Raw genomic sequence first — 16,100 nt, forward strand, 5'->3', positions numbered from 1 at the left:
TACATTCTTTATTCTTGTCCATGCTACTCTGTATCGACGCCTGGTCCGGCGGGGTTCTCGGCGGAGCCAGGGGCGTCCCCACAATGGGAGTCTGTGATGCGCTGGACGTCGATAACGCAGCGGCAGCAGCCTCGGCCATGGCGCCCGCCTGGCAGTGCATCTGGTGTTGACCAGGGGCGCAAGTGGACGCCAGCTTCTCCATGCGACAGTCCTTGCAGTAGATGCAGTGGATGAGTTTGAGAGCGTTGGGGTCAAGACTAGAGCCTCCCCCTAGAAGGGGGGACCAGAGTGGTGTGGTGCTGCTGTTAACACAGTCTGTAGAACAAACGGAAAGATATATTGAATGTATATATACATTGATAGTTTATACATTTATAAAGATTAGGGTTAATAACTATCATCAGTATTTTCGTATTTATTTTTTAAAAAATATTTTTTTTTAATCGAAGACTCCACTTTGTCCTTAATTGTGTTGGACTCCTGAATATTTTAAAGTTTTGTATGTATAGGTGAGTGTTTTTTTTTTTAATTTTATGTTGATCAGAGGCGCTGCAAGTTTGACTAAGAAGATTAGTGTTATGTTGCCTTGATATTAACTATGTATCTTTCCTAAACCTTGTCAGTTGAGTTGCTATACACTTTTCATTGGGCCAGTTTCTGTGTGCCTTCAAACTCTGTACCACCGTTGAGTGAAGCTTTTAGGGCCTAAGCCTGTTCAAGTATAGTTTTTTTTATTTATTCTGCACTTAATTGTCTTTGCTCTATTATGTAGTACATTTTTTTGTCTTTCTTTCGCGGACTGGGAAACATGAAAAGGATCACGATGTCTGTGGATAGTCACTCAATTGTCTCTTGCTGTATCTGTGTCTGTTCTATTTATGTCTATGTAGTTGTTGTGGTTTCTATTTTCGAGAATAGGAGTCCTTGACCTTATAATCACAACAAATTTCCATAAGGATCAATAAAGCAGTCTTAGTCTTAGTTTTCACAAATAACCTACTTATGTTAAGTCTACTTCAAATATAGTATTACTAATAGTTTGTTTTTTGTACTAGATACTGCTTAACAGTTATTCATCCTACATCATGCTAGTATTAGCATTATAGGGGGAAGCTAGGCCAGTTTCTATCTAGGATGTATAATAATAATTATAATTATAGCTATTATATAGCGCTACTTTCATGCTTATAGCATGCTCAGAGCGCAATGGCACAATCTCATTTGTGGGGGGAGGGGGTATCTGGGAGAAGGTTTTTCCGTTCTGCCTTTATGCGCTCGGTAAACACAACTCTGCTTGAGTCGGGTATCGAACCTCGAGCCCCCTACATAGGTAGCCAAGACAAGCCGAGTTCAAGCGTACTTAGCCTCTCGACCACGCATTCCGATAACATGTATCGTTAATCGTAATGAGGTTTCATCAGATTTCAAGCTGTAATCAACAATTCAGAACAAGCAGAAAGACTTCATTAGATTTGTACAGATTCTATCATAACATTTCATAACTTGTACAAAGGCTTCATCAGAAGTACAGTTCCTTTAACAATGAACTACATCGCAAAAGAGTGTAAACAGCAGATGTGCTGATGTATTCCATAAGATATAGTCCTGGGATTGAAGAGTTTCAACTATTCCAGTATATTACGTATGTCTCCCGTCACGTAGACAACGAGTATACAAAAGACATGCATTTGTCATGCTAAGACTTCTTGACAGAAACCTCCAACGACGAGAGAACTCCCCTTCCAACGTTCTCATGTCAAACAAAAACAAGAAAACAAATTAAATTACTTTTCTCTGAAAAGATGGGGGAAAAAAACAAGGGGAAAAAAAGCTTTTACAAAAACAAAGCTTATATTGATTGAAATTGGATCAATTATTTTGAATCAATCATTAATTAATTTTTAGTAGATCTAGGCCCTATACACAAATTTATATGATTGGAAATATGCTATTAATTGTTTTTGTTTAACGCAACTTGTTTGTGGTCCAATCACTTTTGTGGGCTGGATGGGAGGGGGGGGGGTGTGTATCTGGTAGAAGGTTTCCGTGTTGCCTTTTCAAAAACATTTTTTTTTAAAGTGGTTCAACTCCACGATAGAAGGACGACTTCTTAGCCACTGAGCTAATTAAGTACTTTAAAAAGTACAAAGCTTGTTAGTTTAAACATACTGGCGAACGACCTAATTCTCTACAAAAGGCTCATCTCCCCTTAGCTTAGTCTGTATTAAAACAAAATCAATTAATTACGACTAATTAATTGAATTTTTTCCACGTAGGGGCCTATTGATGTAATGCTATCGACAATAAATAATTGTGTTAAGTTGATCCGAGAATGGGAAGTGGAAGAAATAATAATAATAACAATAATAATAAGGCTTGTCTTCGGGAGAAATAACCTGTATGAGATTCCCCCCCCCCCGGCCCAGACGGACACAGTGAGTTGATGTAAACTTTGTAAATTAAAGCTACATTACATACGAAAAATGTTTTCAAAAATCTTTTTAAAAATTTGAATTATTTGAATCAAAATTTATTAAAACCAAAATAAACTAAAAAACAAACAAACAAACTTTGACGACTCGTTCCACGTCAATCCAACAGAACTTTCATGTGACCTTCCTGGCAAAGTGACAACAGTAGAGAAACAAACAAAGTGAACACAAAAAAACGAGTTTGTTTCTTTTCATTATTTAAAAAAACAAAAAACTAGTTCTATCTTCACCGCGCAGCTGTTGAATGTTGGCTTCTCTTGAAACATTTTGTTGTTGTAATGTTATAGACAATCAAAATGTTGTGTCGCTCATAATAAGGTGTGTGTGTGTGTGGGGGGGGGGGGGGGGTTAGCCGGTAAATGAACTAGTTGAATAGCACAAACTAACTTTAGATCCAGAGGTTCAATGAAATTTAGAAGTTATATTAAATTATTTTTTTTTTATTTCTATTTCTCAGAATTTTTTGTTGTTTCCTTGATGTGATGTGCCGACAGCAAACTTCAGATTTACTTTTGGCTTTTAGACAAATTTAGTTCACAGCAAACTTCAGATTTACTTTTGGCTTTTAGACTATTTTAGTTCACAGCAAACTTCAGATTTACTTTTGGCTTTTAGACTATTTTAGTTCACAGCAAACTTCAGATTTACTTTTGGCTTTTAGACAAATTTAGTTCACAGCAAACTTCAGATTTACTTTTGGCTTTTAGACAAATTTAGTTCACAGCAAACTTCAGATTTACTTTTGGCTTTTAGACAAATTTAGTTCACAGCAAACTTCAGATTTACTTTTGGCTTTTAGACTATTTTAGTTCACAGCAAACTTCAGATTTACTTTTGGCTTTTAGACAAATTTAGTTCACAGCAAACTTCAGATTTACTTTTGGCTTTTAGACAAATTTAGTTCACAGCAAACTTCAGATTTACTTTTGGCTTTTAGACTATTTTAGTTCACAGCAAACTTCAGATTTACTTTTGGCTTTTAGACTATTTTAGTTCACAGCAAACTTCAGATTTACTTTTGGCTTTTAGACAAATTTAGTTCACAGCAAGCTTCAGATTTACTTTTGGCTTTTAGACAAATTTAGTTCACAGCAAACTTCAGATTTACTTTTGGCTTTTAGACAAATTTAGTTCACAGCAAACTTCAGATTTACTTTTGGCTTTTAGACAAATTTAGTTCACAGCAAGCTTCAGATTTACTTTTGGCTTTTAGACTATTTTAGTTCACAGCAAACTTCAGATTTACTTTTGGCTTTTAGACTATTTTAGTTCACAGCAAACTTCAGATTTACTTTTGGCTTTTAGACTATTTTAGTTCACAGCAAACTTCAGATTTACTTTTGGCTTTTAGACAAATTTAGTTCACAGCAAGCTTCAGATTTACTTTTGGCTTTTAGACAAATTTAGTTCACAGCAAACTTCAGATTTACTTTTGGCTTTTAGACAAATTTAGTTCACAGCAAGCTTCAGATTTACTTTTGGCTTTTAGACAAATTTAGTTCACAGCAAGCTTCAGATTTACTTTTGGCTTTTAGACTATTTTAGTTCACAGCAAGCTTCAGATTTACTTTTGGCTTTTAGACAAATTTAGTTCACAGCAAGCTTCAGATTTACTTTTGGCTTTTAGACAAATTTAGTTCACAGCAAACTTCAGATTTACTTTTGGCTTTTAGACTATTTTAGTTCACAGCAAGCTTCAGATTTACTTTTGGCTTTTAGACAAATTTAGTTCACAGCAAACTTCAGATTTACTTTTGGCTTTTAGACAAATTTAGTTCACAGCAAACTTCAGATTTACTTTTGGCTTTTAGACTATTTTAGTTCACAGCAAACTTCAGATTTACTTTTGGCTTTTAGACTATTTTAGTTCACAGCAAACTTCAGATTTACTTTTGGCTTTTAGACAAATTTAGTTCACAGCAAGCTTCAGATTTACTTTTGGCTTTTAGACAAATTTAGTTCACAGCAAACTTCAGATTTACTTTTGGCTTTTAGACAAATTTAGTTCACAGCAAACTTCAGATTTACTTTTGGCTTTTAGACAAATTTAGTTCACAGCAAGCTTCAGATTTACTTTTGGCTTTTAGACTATTTTAGTTCACAGCAAACTTCAGATTTACTTTTGGCTTTTAGACTATTTTAGTTCACAGCAAACTTCAGATTTACTTTTGGCTTTTAGACTATTTTAGTTCACAGCAAACTTCAGATTTACTTTTGGCTTTTAGACAAATTTAGTTCACAGCAAGCTTCAGATTTACTTTTGGCTTTTAGACAAATTTAGTTCACAGCAAACTTCAGATTTACTTTTGGCTTTTAGACAAATTTAGTTCACAGCAAGCTTCAGATTTACTTTTGGCTTTTAGACAAATTTAGTTCACAGCAAGCTTCAGATTTACTTTTGGCTTTTAGACTATTTTAGTTCACAGCAAGCTTCAGATTTACTTTTGGCTTTTAGACAAATTTAGTTCACAGCAAGCTTCAGATTTACTTTTGGCTTTTAGACAAATTTAGTTCACAGCAAACTTCAGATTTACTTTTGGCTTTTAGACTATTTTAGTTCACAGCAAGCTTCAGATTTACTTTTGGCTTTTAGACAAATTTAGTTCACAGCAAACTTCAGATTTACTTTTGGCTTTTAGACAAATTTAGTTCACAGCAAACTTCAGATTTACTTTTGGCTTTTAGACTATTTTAGTTCACAGCAAACTTCAGATTTACTTTTGGCTTTTAGACATATTTAGTTCACAGCAAACTTCAGATTTACTTTTGGCTTTTAGACAAATTTAGTTCACAGCAAATTGAAAAGAATCTAGGAAAAATAACCTTGTAGGACCATGTATAATGAAAATGACAACTGGTCGCAGACTTTATTAGAAACATACACATACAAATAGACTGCTGTATACAATAAAACAAAGCTGGCAGATGGTTATGGTTAACAAAATCTTGGAGATGTACAAATCAAAAGTTTCACTTTAGACCATAAATTTAATAAAGCCGTCAAGAGTCTAAACACAGTGTTAATGAGCAAACTCTGAATAGAATATATAATAAACATAATTAAATACGATTTGGAAAGAGAAAACCTTATCATAAAGGCACACACTAGTGCGACCACCAAAAAACTGACAAGGGATGTCAAAATAGCTCCATGTTCTTATCTGGGAAACAGGTATACAACAGGCTCGCGCCGAGAAATCTCCTGACATATGGCAGAGCGTTTACATATGAACGTTCATTTTATTTTTTTTCCGGACAAACCATTTAAAACGTCCAAACAAATACATGCATAGTCCCTAAGATAGGTATGAGATGTAATTAAACTTGACAACTGTATTAATACAACAAATTCTCACTTAAACTCCAGACTGGAAACATTGACTATTTCAATCTACTAAGACTAACTCCAGACTGGAAACATTGACTATTTCAATCTACCAAGACTAACTCCACACTGGAAACATTTATTTCAATCTACCAAGACTAACTCCACACTGGAAACATTTATTTCAATCTACCAAGACTAACTCCACACTGGAAACATTGACTATTTCAATCTACCAAGACTAACTTCAGACTGGAAACATTGACTATTTCAATCTACCAAGACTAACTCCAGACTGGAAACATTTATTTCAATCTACCAAGACTAACTCCACAATGGAAATATTTATTTCAATCTACTAAGACTAACTCCACACTGGAAACATTGACTATTTCAATCTACTAAGACTAACTCCACACTGGAAACATTGACTATTTCAATCTACTAAGACTAACTCCAGACTGGAAACATTGACTATTTCAATCTACTAAGACTAACTCCAGACTGGACTATTTCAATCTACCAAGACTAATCTTCCCCTCTCACGGCTACCTTCAATTGTATCTATGAAACAAACTTTTCAAGAAAGTGCAATAAAGAAACCACGTCATTAAAGAGGGAGGAGAGACAACTATCTCTTACAGCAACAGGACAGGTGTTTGGAAAGTAGAGCTTTCAGTTACGTGCACGTCTTGAGAAGACTGAGAATAGAAGATGAAGAAGACCAAGACCTATCTTATCCAAACAATGAGACATGAAGAGCTTGACTGTTGGTCGCCTCAGAATAGACTACAATGTTGTGTAAATGTGGACGAGTGCTAAGTGTGGGTCCTAGTCAATGTTTCAATGCTTCCAGTCAGCCAGCCACATTGAGGCTAAGATGAAGAGGGTAGCTAATGTAACAAGAGGGGATCACGGATGTCTTTTTGGCTCATGGGTGGTGTATCTTCTCAGTCATTATGTCTTCATGGCTCAAGAGTAGAGATTCTTCCCAGTTTGTTATTTGTGTCTTCTTGGCTCAAGAGTAGAGATTCTTCCTAGTTTGTTATTTACGATATGCCTTAGTGACAAATTGAAAATAAAACTGAACTTTCTTCTATGCTTTTAAATAAAGTAATGGTTTCCAAACATCTTCGTAATACTTGTGAAGTTTTGCTGCCGCCGCCGCTTTGAAGCAACACTATTTGCGCTTTACAACAGACCTTAGCAAAACGACCGAGTAGTGTATTTTGTTTAAATTTAGTAAAGTACTTAGATAATTAACTTCATGTTGTGACAGTCACATTCCAAGACTATGTCAACTATGATCTTTATTAGTCATTAAATAGTCGGAAGTGATTGAAGCAGGCTAATGATTGAAACAAGATTATCAGTAAATCGATTCAAAAGCTTTAGGATAAACATACAGTTACTCCCGATAAGTAAATTATATATTCGGTCGGATAAGTTGGTTAAATATACATGGATTAGGCTAAACTAGAAAAAAAATCAAACCAAGCAAGATGAAGAACAATACAGAAAAGGGTTTCTAGTTGAACAAAGACTGTCATGCAAACTAAGTATCTATAAGAAGTCGTGCTGGCAACAAGAAAAGGCATTTAAAAAAACAAACTTATTAAAAAATAAAGCTTATATTAAGTGTAATTGTATCAATTAGTTTGGATCAGTCATGTAATTATTTGGAAGACAGACCTAGGCATAATAATTTTTTGCGATTAGAAATATTTTTACCAATTGTTTTTTGTTTAACTTTTAGCTTTCTCAATGCGCTATGATCTGGACCAGTTGTGAAAGGGTGAGGGAAGAAGGGGATATCTTGGTGAGTATTCACATGATCCTCAGTGGGACTAATTCAATTTATACCCCCACATCTGTCAAGTACGATATTTTTAACTTGTTCTAGATACCAAACAAAATAATTATTTACCAAAAATTAATTAACTAATTGCGATTTTATTTTTTATTCTTGTGTTGTGAGGTCAAAGAAATAATTGTGCAAAATTTCAGCTTCATTCGAGATTGGGTGTGGGAGAAATAACGTGTAAAAACTTTTTAACAGATTGACAGTGAGTTGATTATAAGCTTTGTAAACATACAAATAAAACAATCTTTTGTAGAAAAAAAAAATCATTCAGTGGAGCAAAAAGCAGGTCTTACACACACACACACTCAATATACAAAAGAATTTGTCCAACGAGCCTTGTCTAAGAAGCAATGATGTTTATAATAATGTTTAGGAAAATAGTTGCCCCAGAATTCGTGCTAAGCCAAGTTTTGGTGTCGAAGAGCAGTTCATCAAGCTGTTAACTTAATTAAGTAACTAAAGACAAAGGCATTACAAACAACAACAGCAAAGATATTACAAAGTATGTGTTACAAGATGAAACAAAATATCTGGTCATCTGTCTCCTCACTTCATGTCTTGGGGATGACATTGTTCTTGTCGTGTCAAACACATTGACATGTTTGTTTTATTCATCGACTATTTCTACACGTCATAGTAGTTCTATACTCTTCAGAACAATGTAAAGATCAGCTTACATCTTGAATTATGTTCCGTTTAGATCTAGCTCTTGTATTAGAATGTTTATATCTAGGTCTTGTAATAGAATGTTTGTATCTAGGTCTTGTAATAGAATGTTTGTATCTAGGTCTTGTAATAGAATGTTTGTATCTAGGTCTTGTAATAGAATGTTTGTATCTAGGTCTTGTAATAGAATGTTTGTATCTAGGTCTTGTAATAGAATGTTTGTATCTAGGTCTTGTAATAGAATGTCTGTATCTAGGTCTTAGTCTGGACCTAAACGTGAGATGTAAGGAAATAGTTAAAGAGGAGATAAGGCAACGAAACGTCTGAGTCTCAGATACGACAGTGAATTAGTCAAGACTACGATACGACTGTGAATTAGTCAAGACTAAAATACGACTGTGAATTAGTCAAGACTACGATACGACAGTGAATTAGTCAAGACTACGATACGACTGTGAATTAGTCAAGACTAAAATACGACTGTGAATTAGTAAAGACTACGATACGACAGTGAATTAGTCAAGACTACGATACGACAGTAAATTAGTCAAGACTAAGATACGACTGTGAATTAGTCAAGAGTAAGATACGACTGTGAATTAGTCAAGACTACGATACGACTGTGAATTAGTCAAGACTAAGATACGTCTGTGAATTAGTCAAGACTAAAATACGACAGTGAATTAGTCAAGACTAAGATACGACTGTGAATTAGTCAAGACTACGATACGACTGTGAATTAGTCAAGACTAAGATACGACTGTGAATTAGTCAAGACTAAAATACGACAGTGAATTAGTCAAGACTAAAATACGACAGTGAATTAGTCAAGACTACGATACGACTGTGAATTAGTCAAGACGACAGCGACATAGTAAGATACGACTGTGAATTAATCAAGACTACGATACGACTGTGAATTAGTCAAGACTAAGATACGACAGTGAATTAGTCAAGACTAAGATACGACAGCGACATACTCAAGACTAAGATACGACTGTGAATTAGTCAAGACGACAGCGACATACTCAAGACTAAGATACGACAGTGAATTAGTCAAGACGACAGCGACATACTCAAGACCAAGATACGACTGTGACTTAGTCAAGACGACAGCGACATACTCAAGACTAAGATACGACAGTAAATTAGTCAAGACTACGATACGACTGTGAATTAGTCAAGACTAAAATACGACTGTGAATTAGTCAAGACTAAGATACGACTGTGAATTAGTCAAGACTAAGATACGACAGTGAATTAGTCAAGACTAAGATACGACAGCGACATACTCAAGACTAAGATACGACTGTGAATTAGTCAAGACGACAGCGACATACTCAAGACTAAGATACGACAGTGAATTAGTCAAGACGACAGCGACATACTCAAGACTAAGATACGACTGTGAATTAGTCAAGACGACAGCGACATACTCAAGACTAAGATACGACAGTGAATTAGTCAAGACGACAGCGACATACTCAAGACTAAGATACGACAGTGAATTAGTCAAGACGACAGCGACATACTCAAGACTTAGATACGACAGTGAATTAGTCAAGACGACAGCGACATACTCAAGACTAAGATACGACAGTGAATTAGTCAAGACGACAGCGACATACTCAAGACTAAGATACGACAGTGAATTAGTCAAGACGACAGCGACATACTCAAGACTAAGATACGACAGTGAATTAGTCAAGACGACAGCGACATACTCAAGACTAAGATACGACAGTGAATTAGTCAAGACGACAGCGACATACTCAAGACTAAGATACGACAGTGAATTAGTCAAGACGACAGCGACATACTCAAGACTAAGATACGACAGTGAATTAGTCAAGACGACAGCGACATACTCAAGACTAAGATACGACAGTGAATTAGTCAAGACGACAGCGACATACTCAAGACTAAGATAAGACAGTGAATTAGTCAAGACGACAGCGACATACTCAAGACTAAGATACGACAGTGAATTAGTCAAGACGACAGCGACATACTCAAGACCAAGATACGACTGTGACTTAGTCAAGACGACAGCGACATACTCAAGACTAAGATACGACAGTAAATTAGTCAAGACTACGATACGACTGTGAATTAGTCAAGACTAAAATACGACTGTGAATTAGTCAAGACTAAGATACGACTGTGAATTAGTCAAGACTAAGATACGACTGTGAATTAGTCAAGACTACGATACGACTGTGAATTAGTCAAGACTACGATACGACTGTGAATTAGTCAAGACTAAGATACGACTGTGAATTAGTCAAGACTAAGATACGATTGTGAATTAGTCAAGACGACAGCGACATACTCAAGACTAAGATACGACTGTGAATTAGTCAAGACGACAGCGACATACTCAAGACTAAGATACGACAGTGAATTAGTCAAGACGACAGCGACATACTCAAGACTAAGATACGATTGTGAATTAGTCAAGACGACAGCGACATACTCAAGACTAAGATACGACAGTGAATTAGTCAAGACGACAGCGACATACTCAAGACTAAGATACGACAGTGAATTAGTCAAGACGACAGCGACATACTCAAGACTAAGATACGACAGTGAATTAGTCAAGACGACAGCGACATACTCAAGACTAAGATACGACAGTGAATTAGTCAAGACGACAGCGACATACTCAAGACTAAGATACGACAGTGAATTAGTCAAGACGACAGCGACATACTCAAGACTAAGATACGACAGTGAATTAGTCAAGACGACAGCGACATACTCAAGACTAAGATACGACAGTGAATTAGTCAAGACGACAGCGACATACTCAAGACTAAGATACGACAGTGAATTAGTCAAGACGACAGCGACATACTCAAGACTAAGATACGACAGTGAATTAGTCAAGACGACAGCGACATACTCAAGACTAAGATACGACAGTGAATTAGTCAAGACGACAGCGACATACTCAAGACTAAGATACGATTGTGAATTAGTCAAGACGACAGCGACATACTCAAGACTAAGATACGACAGTGAAATAATGAGTGATTGAAAACCCCTTCCAAACTAGATTGATTTCTTCTTGAATCATAGACTTGAATATATTATATCTAGACTGGAAACCGGAAACAAATTCTTATCCGCGATTGATCGATTCACAGACCTATATATATATATATATATATATATATATATATATATATATATATATATATAGAGAGAGAGAGAGAGAGAGAGATTTTTATGTACGTAACTCTTTTTCAAGTGCTAAGAGAAGTCGCCCCAATCAATCTTTTCTGTCTTAGAAAAGTAATGATCTTTAGTTTTCAAAGTTTAGAAATAATGCAAAATCATTTCTATGATTTTCTTTAATCCCAGAACTATATATTCACGCAAATATATGAAACAAAGCCATTTCCTGTTAGTTTCCATTAAGATAAAGTTTCAAAAATCGTAGATCGAATCAATTCATGCCTGTTGATTTTAATCATCTTATGTATATTTAAATAGATTGATTACCTAGATCTTTCTAGATTATGTATCTAAAAATTGCAAAACAATAATCATGATACAAGAGTACTCTTATTTTTGATGTTCAATTACTATATCTAGATCTAAAAATCAAATTATATGTCACAAGTAATCTCTGCTCTCTATCCAGAAGAAATGAAGAAATTAATTGTAGATAAAATAAATGAGAAATGGACGAGCTCCCATCCAAATCACAAGAAAGATGATGCTACTATAAGCTATCCCGACAAGACCAACGTCTAATCTTTCGACTCAGGACCGGACACAACAGAATGCGACAACACATGTTCCGGAAGCTCAAAATTGGAACCAGTGAAATCTGCCCATGTGGAGTATCACCAGAAAATGCCGACCACGTCCTCCAAAACTGCTCTCTCTACCAAGAGGCCCGTATAAGACATTGGCCCCAAATCACCCCAATAGAAAGAAAACTATATGGAGAGCTCCCTGATTTGGAAACCACTGCGCAGTTCATCTCATGTATTGGTCTAGTCATATGAACACTCCAACATAACAATGAGAACGATGAAGAAGAAGAAGTTACATAGGTTAAAAAAAACAAACAACCTTACTTCTTATAACTAGTTTACAAAATAACTTGTTTCAACTTTTTAAAAAATTTTCACATTTTCTGAAGTGTTAAAACATCTCCATAGCCAGTCTAGATATAATATATATGTCTATGTCTTGGGTGTATTTGAAGCACAAGTTTCCTGTATTTCCACTGTCGTAAATAAGTCTTGACTATTTCACACTCGTATTTCAGGCTAGACTATTTCACTACAAATATATAGATATTTACTTCTATAGAAAGGGGGGGGGAATCTCATTTCCTACTCAAATTAAATCCATGTATTCGTTGTTCACTGTTTTCGTTTGTTTCAATTTCAAAGGAAATAATACGTTCCAATGATCCAAGTTTTTTAAATAGACTTTTCGATTATTTACAAATACAAAGCCAGCAGGTGAACAAAACAATAAAATAATGTCTGTACAACTTCAAGTAGCAGGAAGGAAAACATTGATATTAATAATGCTCCAGTTTAATATTAAAACATCGTCACAAACATGTGTCTACAATGACAAATAACATTCAAAACAATGTCGTTGATGCTTACTATAGAATTCAAAACAATGTCGTTGATGTGATTACTATATATATCAAAACAGCATGAGAATAACGGCGACTCTCGATAAATCTTAGAGAGTCTATAACTCTAACCATAGTTATGTAACAATAGATGAATTCAAAGAATAACCCTTTTGACATTATTCCAGATTATTCCACACACAGACCACCCACTAGTATGCCATGGTTTGTTATCTCCCATTGACAAAAGTGGTTCATCAAGTTTGACCAGAGCGCTACATAGTCACATACACACACACACTCACAGTATGAAAACAATACCATTCATTATTCTCTCAACTACAAAGTATTTCCTTGATCAAATGTAAAAAAACAAAAAGGTTTCCATACTCATTGAATACTTATAATATTGAAAGCCAACTAGATAGTGTTTGATGAAATACAGTTTGCTGCAGTTTCTCTGAAATGTTCACACTTTTAAGACATACTTTATCAAACAATGACAAGGTCATCCGTGTTTAAAATTGTTTGAAAGTACACATTATCTCTGTGTAGGTCCAATTTCTTGACCACAAAGGAGACGCCAAAAGGAGGCCGCGTCTAAAACAATATTAAAAACCTGTCCGTCATCACTTTCTTGGTGTCGAGCACCAGTGTCATTCAGCTTAGAGATAGTGGAGCTCTTCAAGCTGGTGCCAAGTATTCAGCAGAGTTACAGCTAGACAAATGTATCCAAGAGAGATAACCCTTTTTTTTTATATTGTTGCAAGTCTCCATTTTCAAAACTAGTATATATCAACATCGAACGTAATTTTTTAGTAGCAGAACTTTTGACAGGAAGCACTGATGTTAGGTAAAAATGTAGGCATTTAGTAGCGACACTAAACTACTAAAGAGTCTGAGTTACAATATCTACCGGCCAGATTTTGTACAAGAATGGCAAGCAAAATCTATCTTTGGGATATGATATATAAATTTGTGCGACATTTAAAATAATGTACCTTCAGTACACAACAATCCAGCAACCATGAGTAGCTACCACACACACTACAATAGGACATTGGTCTTGCATACATTCTGTTGTCTTAGTCCATCTATAGTGGACTGTCCAGATGCAAAAGTAAAAGCCAAACTAATGACGTGACTTTCCTTAACCTGCCAGTCCGCCCTAACGATAAATGTTTTGATCAAGAACAACCAACAAAAATGTGGCCCAGCTTACGGAGCTGAACATCGTGTCACGTGTAAGTCTGGACTTACTTGGAGAAGGAGGACGGGGGGGGGGGGGGTGTACCCGGTGAGGACTGCTTGCACCATTAGGCCGGGGAGTGGACGAGCAGGAAAGGCGGAGAAGTAGCGTGCTAGTGCCCAGCCCAGGCAGGCAAGGAGTGGACCAGAGATGAGGGCAGGGGGGAGTGTCTGACACACATTATTCTAAACATAAAGGTAAAAACCAATTGCCAGCAGGCTGTGGGTTTCGTCGAAACCTAAGCAATGCAGCGCATTCTCCATGAGTTCCACTCTCTAGCCCAGGCGAAGTCACATGGTACTACTTCACAAAGAGAACTGATGACTTACTGACCTACCAACGTTGAAAACATACTCCGCCCAAACATCAAGTCTGTTGAACATAGTCAATTAGTATTGAATAAGAAAATCAATACTTTAAACTGTTGATAATATGCTTTGAATAAGTGTCATGACAGAGATTTTAATGCATAGGAAAGGGGGGGGGGGAGCAAAAAAATAAATAACGTCTATTACTGTTCTGATAATTAAACTCTCTAGCTCCAACTGGAAACTGGAGGTCATGGAAGCCAAGAAGTAGTTTTGACCGGTATGAAAACAATGCGTACAACTCATGGATTTGATCCAAGGCTTTTCAAAAGGTCAGATTTGAGCCTCCAAAGCACTCCCTCAAACTTATTGTTCAGATAATGGAGTGGCTCTTTTATTCGCTTACATTTGTTGGACTTCCACTTTTCAAGAGTTCATGGTATGCTACAAATGCACACTTTTAGTTATGGAAAACAAAACCTTTGTTGTTGATTTGTTTTTCCCCAATGGCTCACTAGCAGCTCCAAAAAATGTATGTGGTGGAGAGGGTTGAGGTGGATCCAGAAACTAGAACTTTGTTTTCTCCGACCCAAGTGACATTGAATCCAATGGCTAGTGTTGATCTCCAGGGAATGTGCTCACCATCTACAGAACACCTTGCCAAGTCAAATAGCCACAAATAAATAGCACGCGTTCCAAGGCCCTACCAGTTCGGTTCCTGCAGGACTGAAAGGTTATCCCGAGACTTCAGCCTCCCTTGACAAGGGAACAAATAGTGATGGTCTGATGATGATGGTACCTTGTGATGCACTTGTACATGCTTCTAGTGCAGACTTGTTTCATCTGCATGGGTGTAAGTGTAAGAGACAGAGAGAGGGGGAGGAAGGAAGGGGGATATTGAAGCACGAAGACCATATGGCGTGGGTATAAACAAGGCACACCAGCACCTGCTTTAGGTTCAATATTGACTGTCTACGGTTGTATTTGATGAAATGGAAATTAGAAATTCAATTAGAAAGTAGGCGATGCTTCCTTTCCGTTGGATTGATCTCAAGTCACAAAGTAAACAACAATAGATACATGTGTCCAGAAATAGGTGATAAATATACAGCGCCGAAACACTCATACACAGAGGTGTTGAAATGAGAAGTAACTAATACACAACACACACACACACGTGTCTTTGAGAAGATGTAACAAATATAACACGTAAAGGTTTCTAAAGGTTAAACAAACAAAAACTAACATACAACACACTCACACACACAAGTAACAAATACACAACACACACCAACCAGTGTAAAACGATATACCAAGTAAACAACATATACATAAACAGTAAGCAACACACACACAAACATAGGCTACATTGGAAAGTCCAGATGAATGAGGGATCTATTTAGTATTGATATTGTGTATTGATAAACTGTATGAGCATTATATACATATGTATAATGTCACAAATTGATTAGATCAGTCCAGCTAATGATTAGTACACAAAATGGAGAGAAACTATTTATTGAATACTAAGAAACATTTGAATCGAGTACGGAAATACCCGCTGACAGCGTATTCCAAATGCAA

At 36.1% G+C, this 16,100-nt stretch overlaps 1 protein-coding gene across 5 annotated transcripts in view; it reads right to left on the minus strand.

Moving 5' to 3' along the window:
* LOC106051103 (mucin-2-like) overlaps nt 1-16,100 on the minus strand; it is a 110,805-nt gene that overhangs the window by 35,714 nt on the left and 58,991 nt on the right. For all 5 annotated transcript variants that reach the window (XM_056020299.1, XM_056020298.1, XM_056020297.1 and 2 more), the window contains one exon: nt 4-315. In XM_056020299.1, coding sequence (XP_055876274.1) covers nt 4-202 — 199 coding nt within the window. In that variant the 5' untranslated portion in view covers nt 203-315. The remainder of the gene's footprint in view (nt 1-3; nt 316-16,100) is intronic.

Source organism: Biomphalaria glabrata, chromosome 2, assembly GCF_947242115.1.
Source record: "Biomphalaria glabrata chromosome 2, xgBioGlab47.1, whole genome shotgun sequence".
In the NCBI taxonomy this organism is placed as follows: domain Eukaryota; kingdom Metazoa; phylum Mollusca; class Gastropoda; family Planorbidae; genus Biomphalaria; species Biomphalaria glabrata.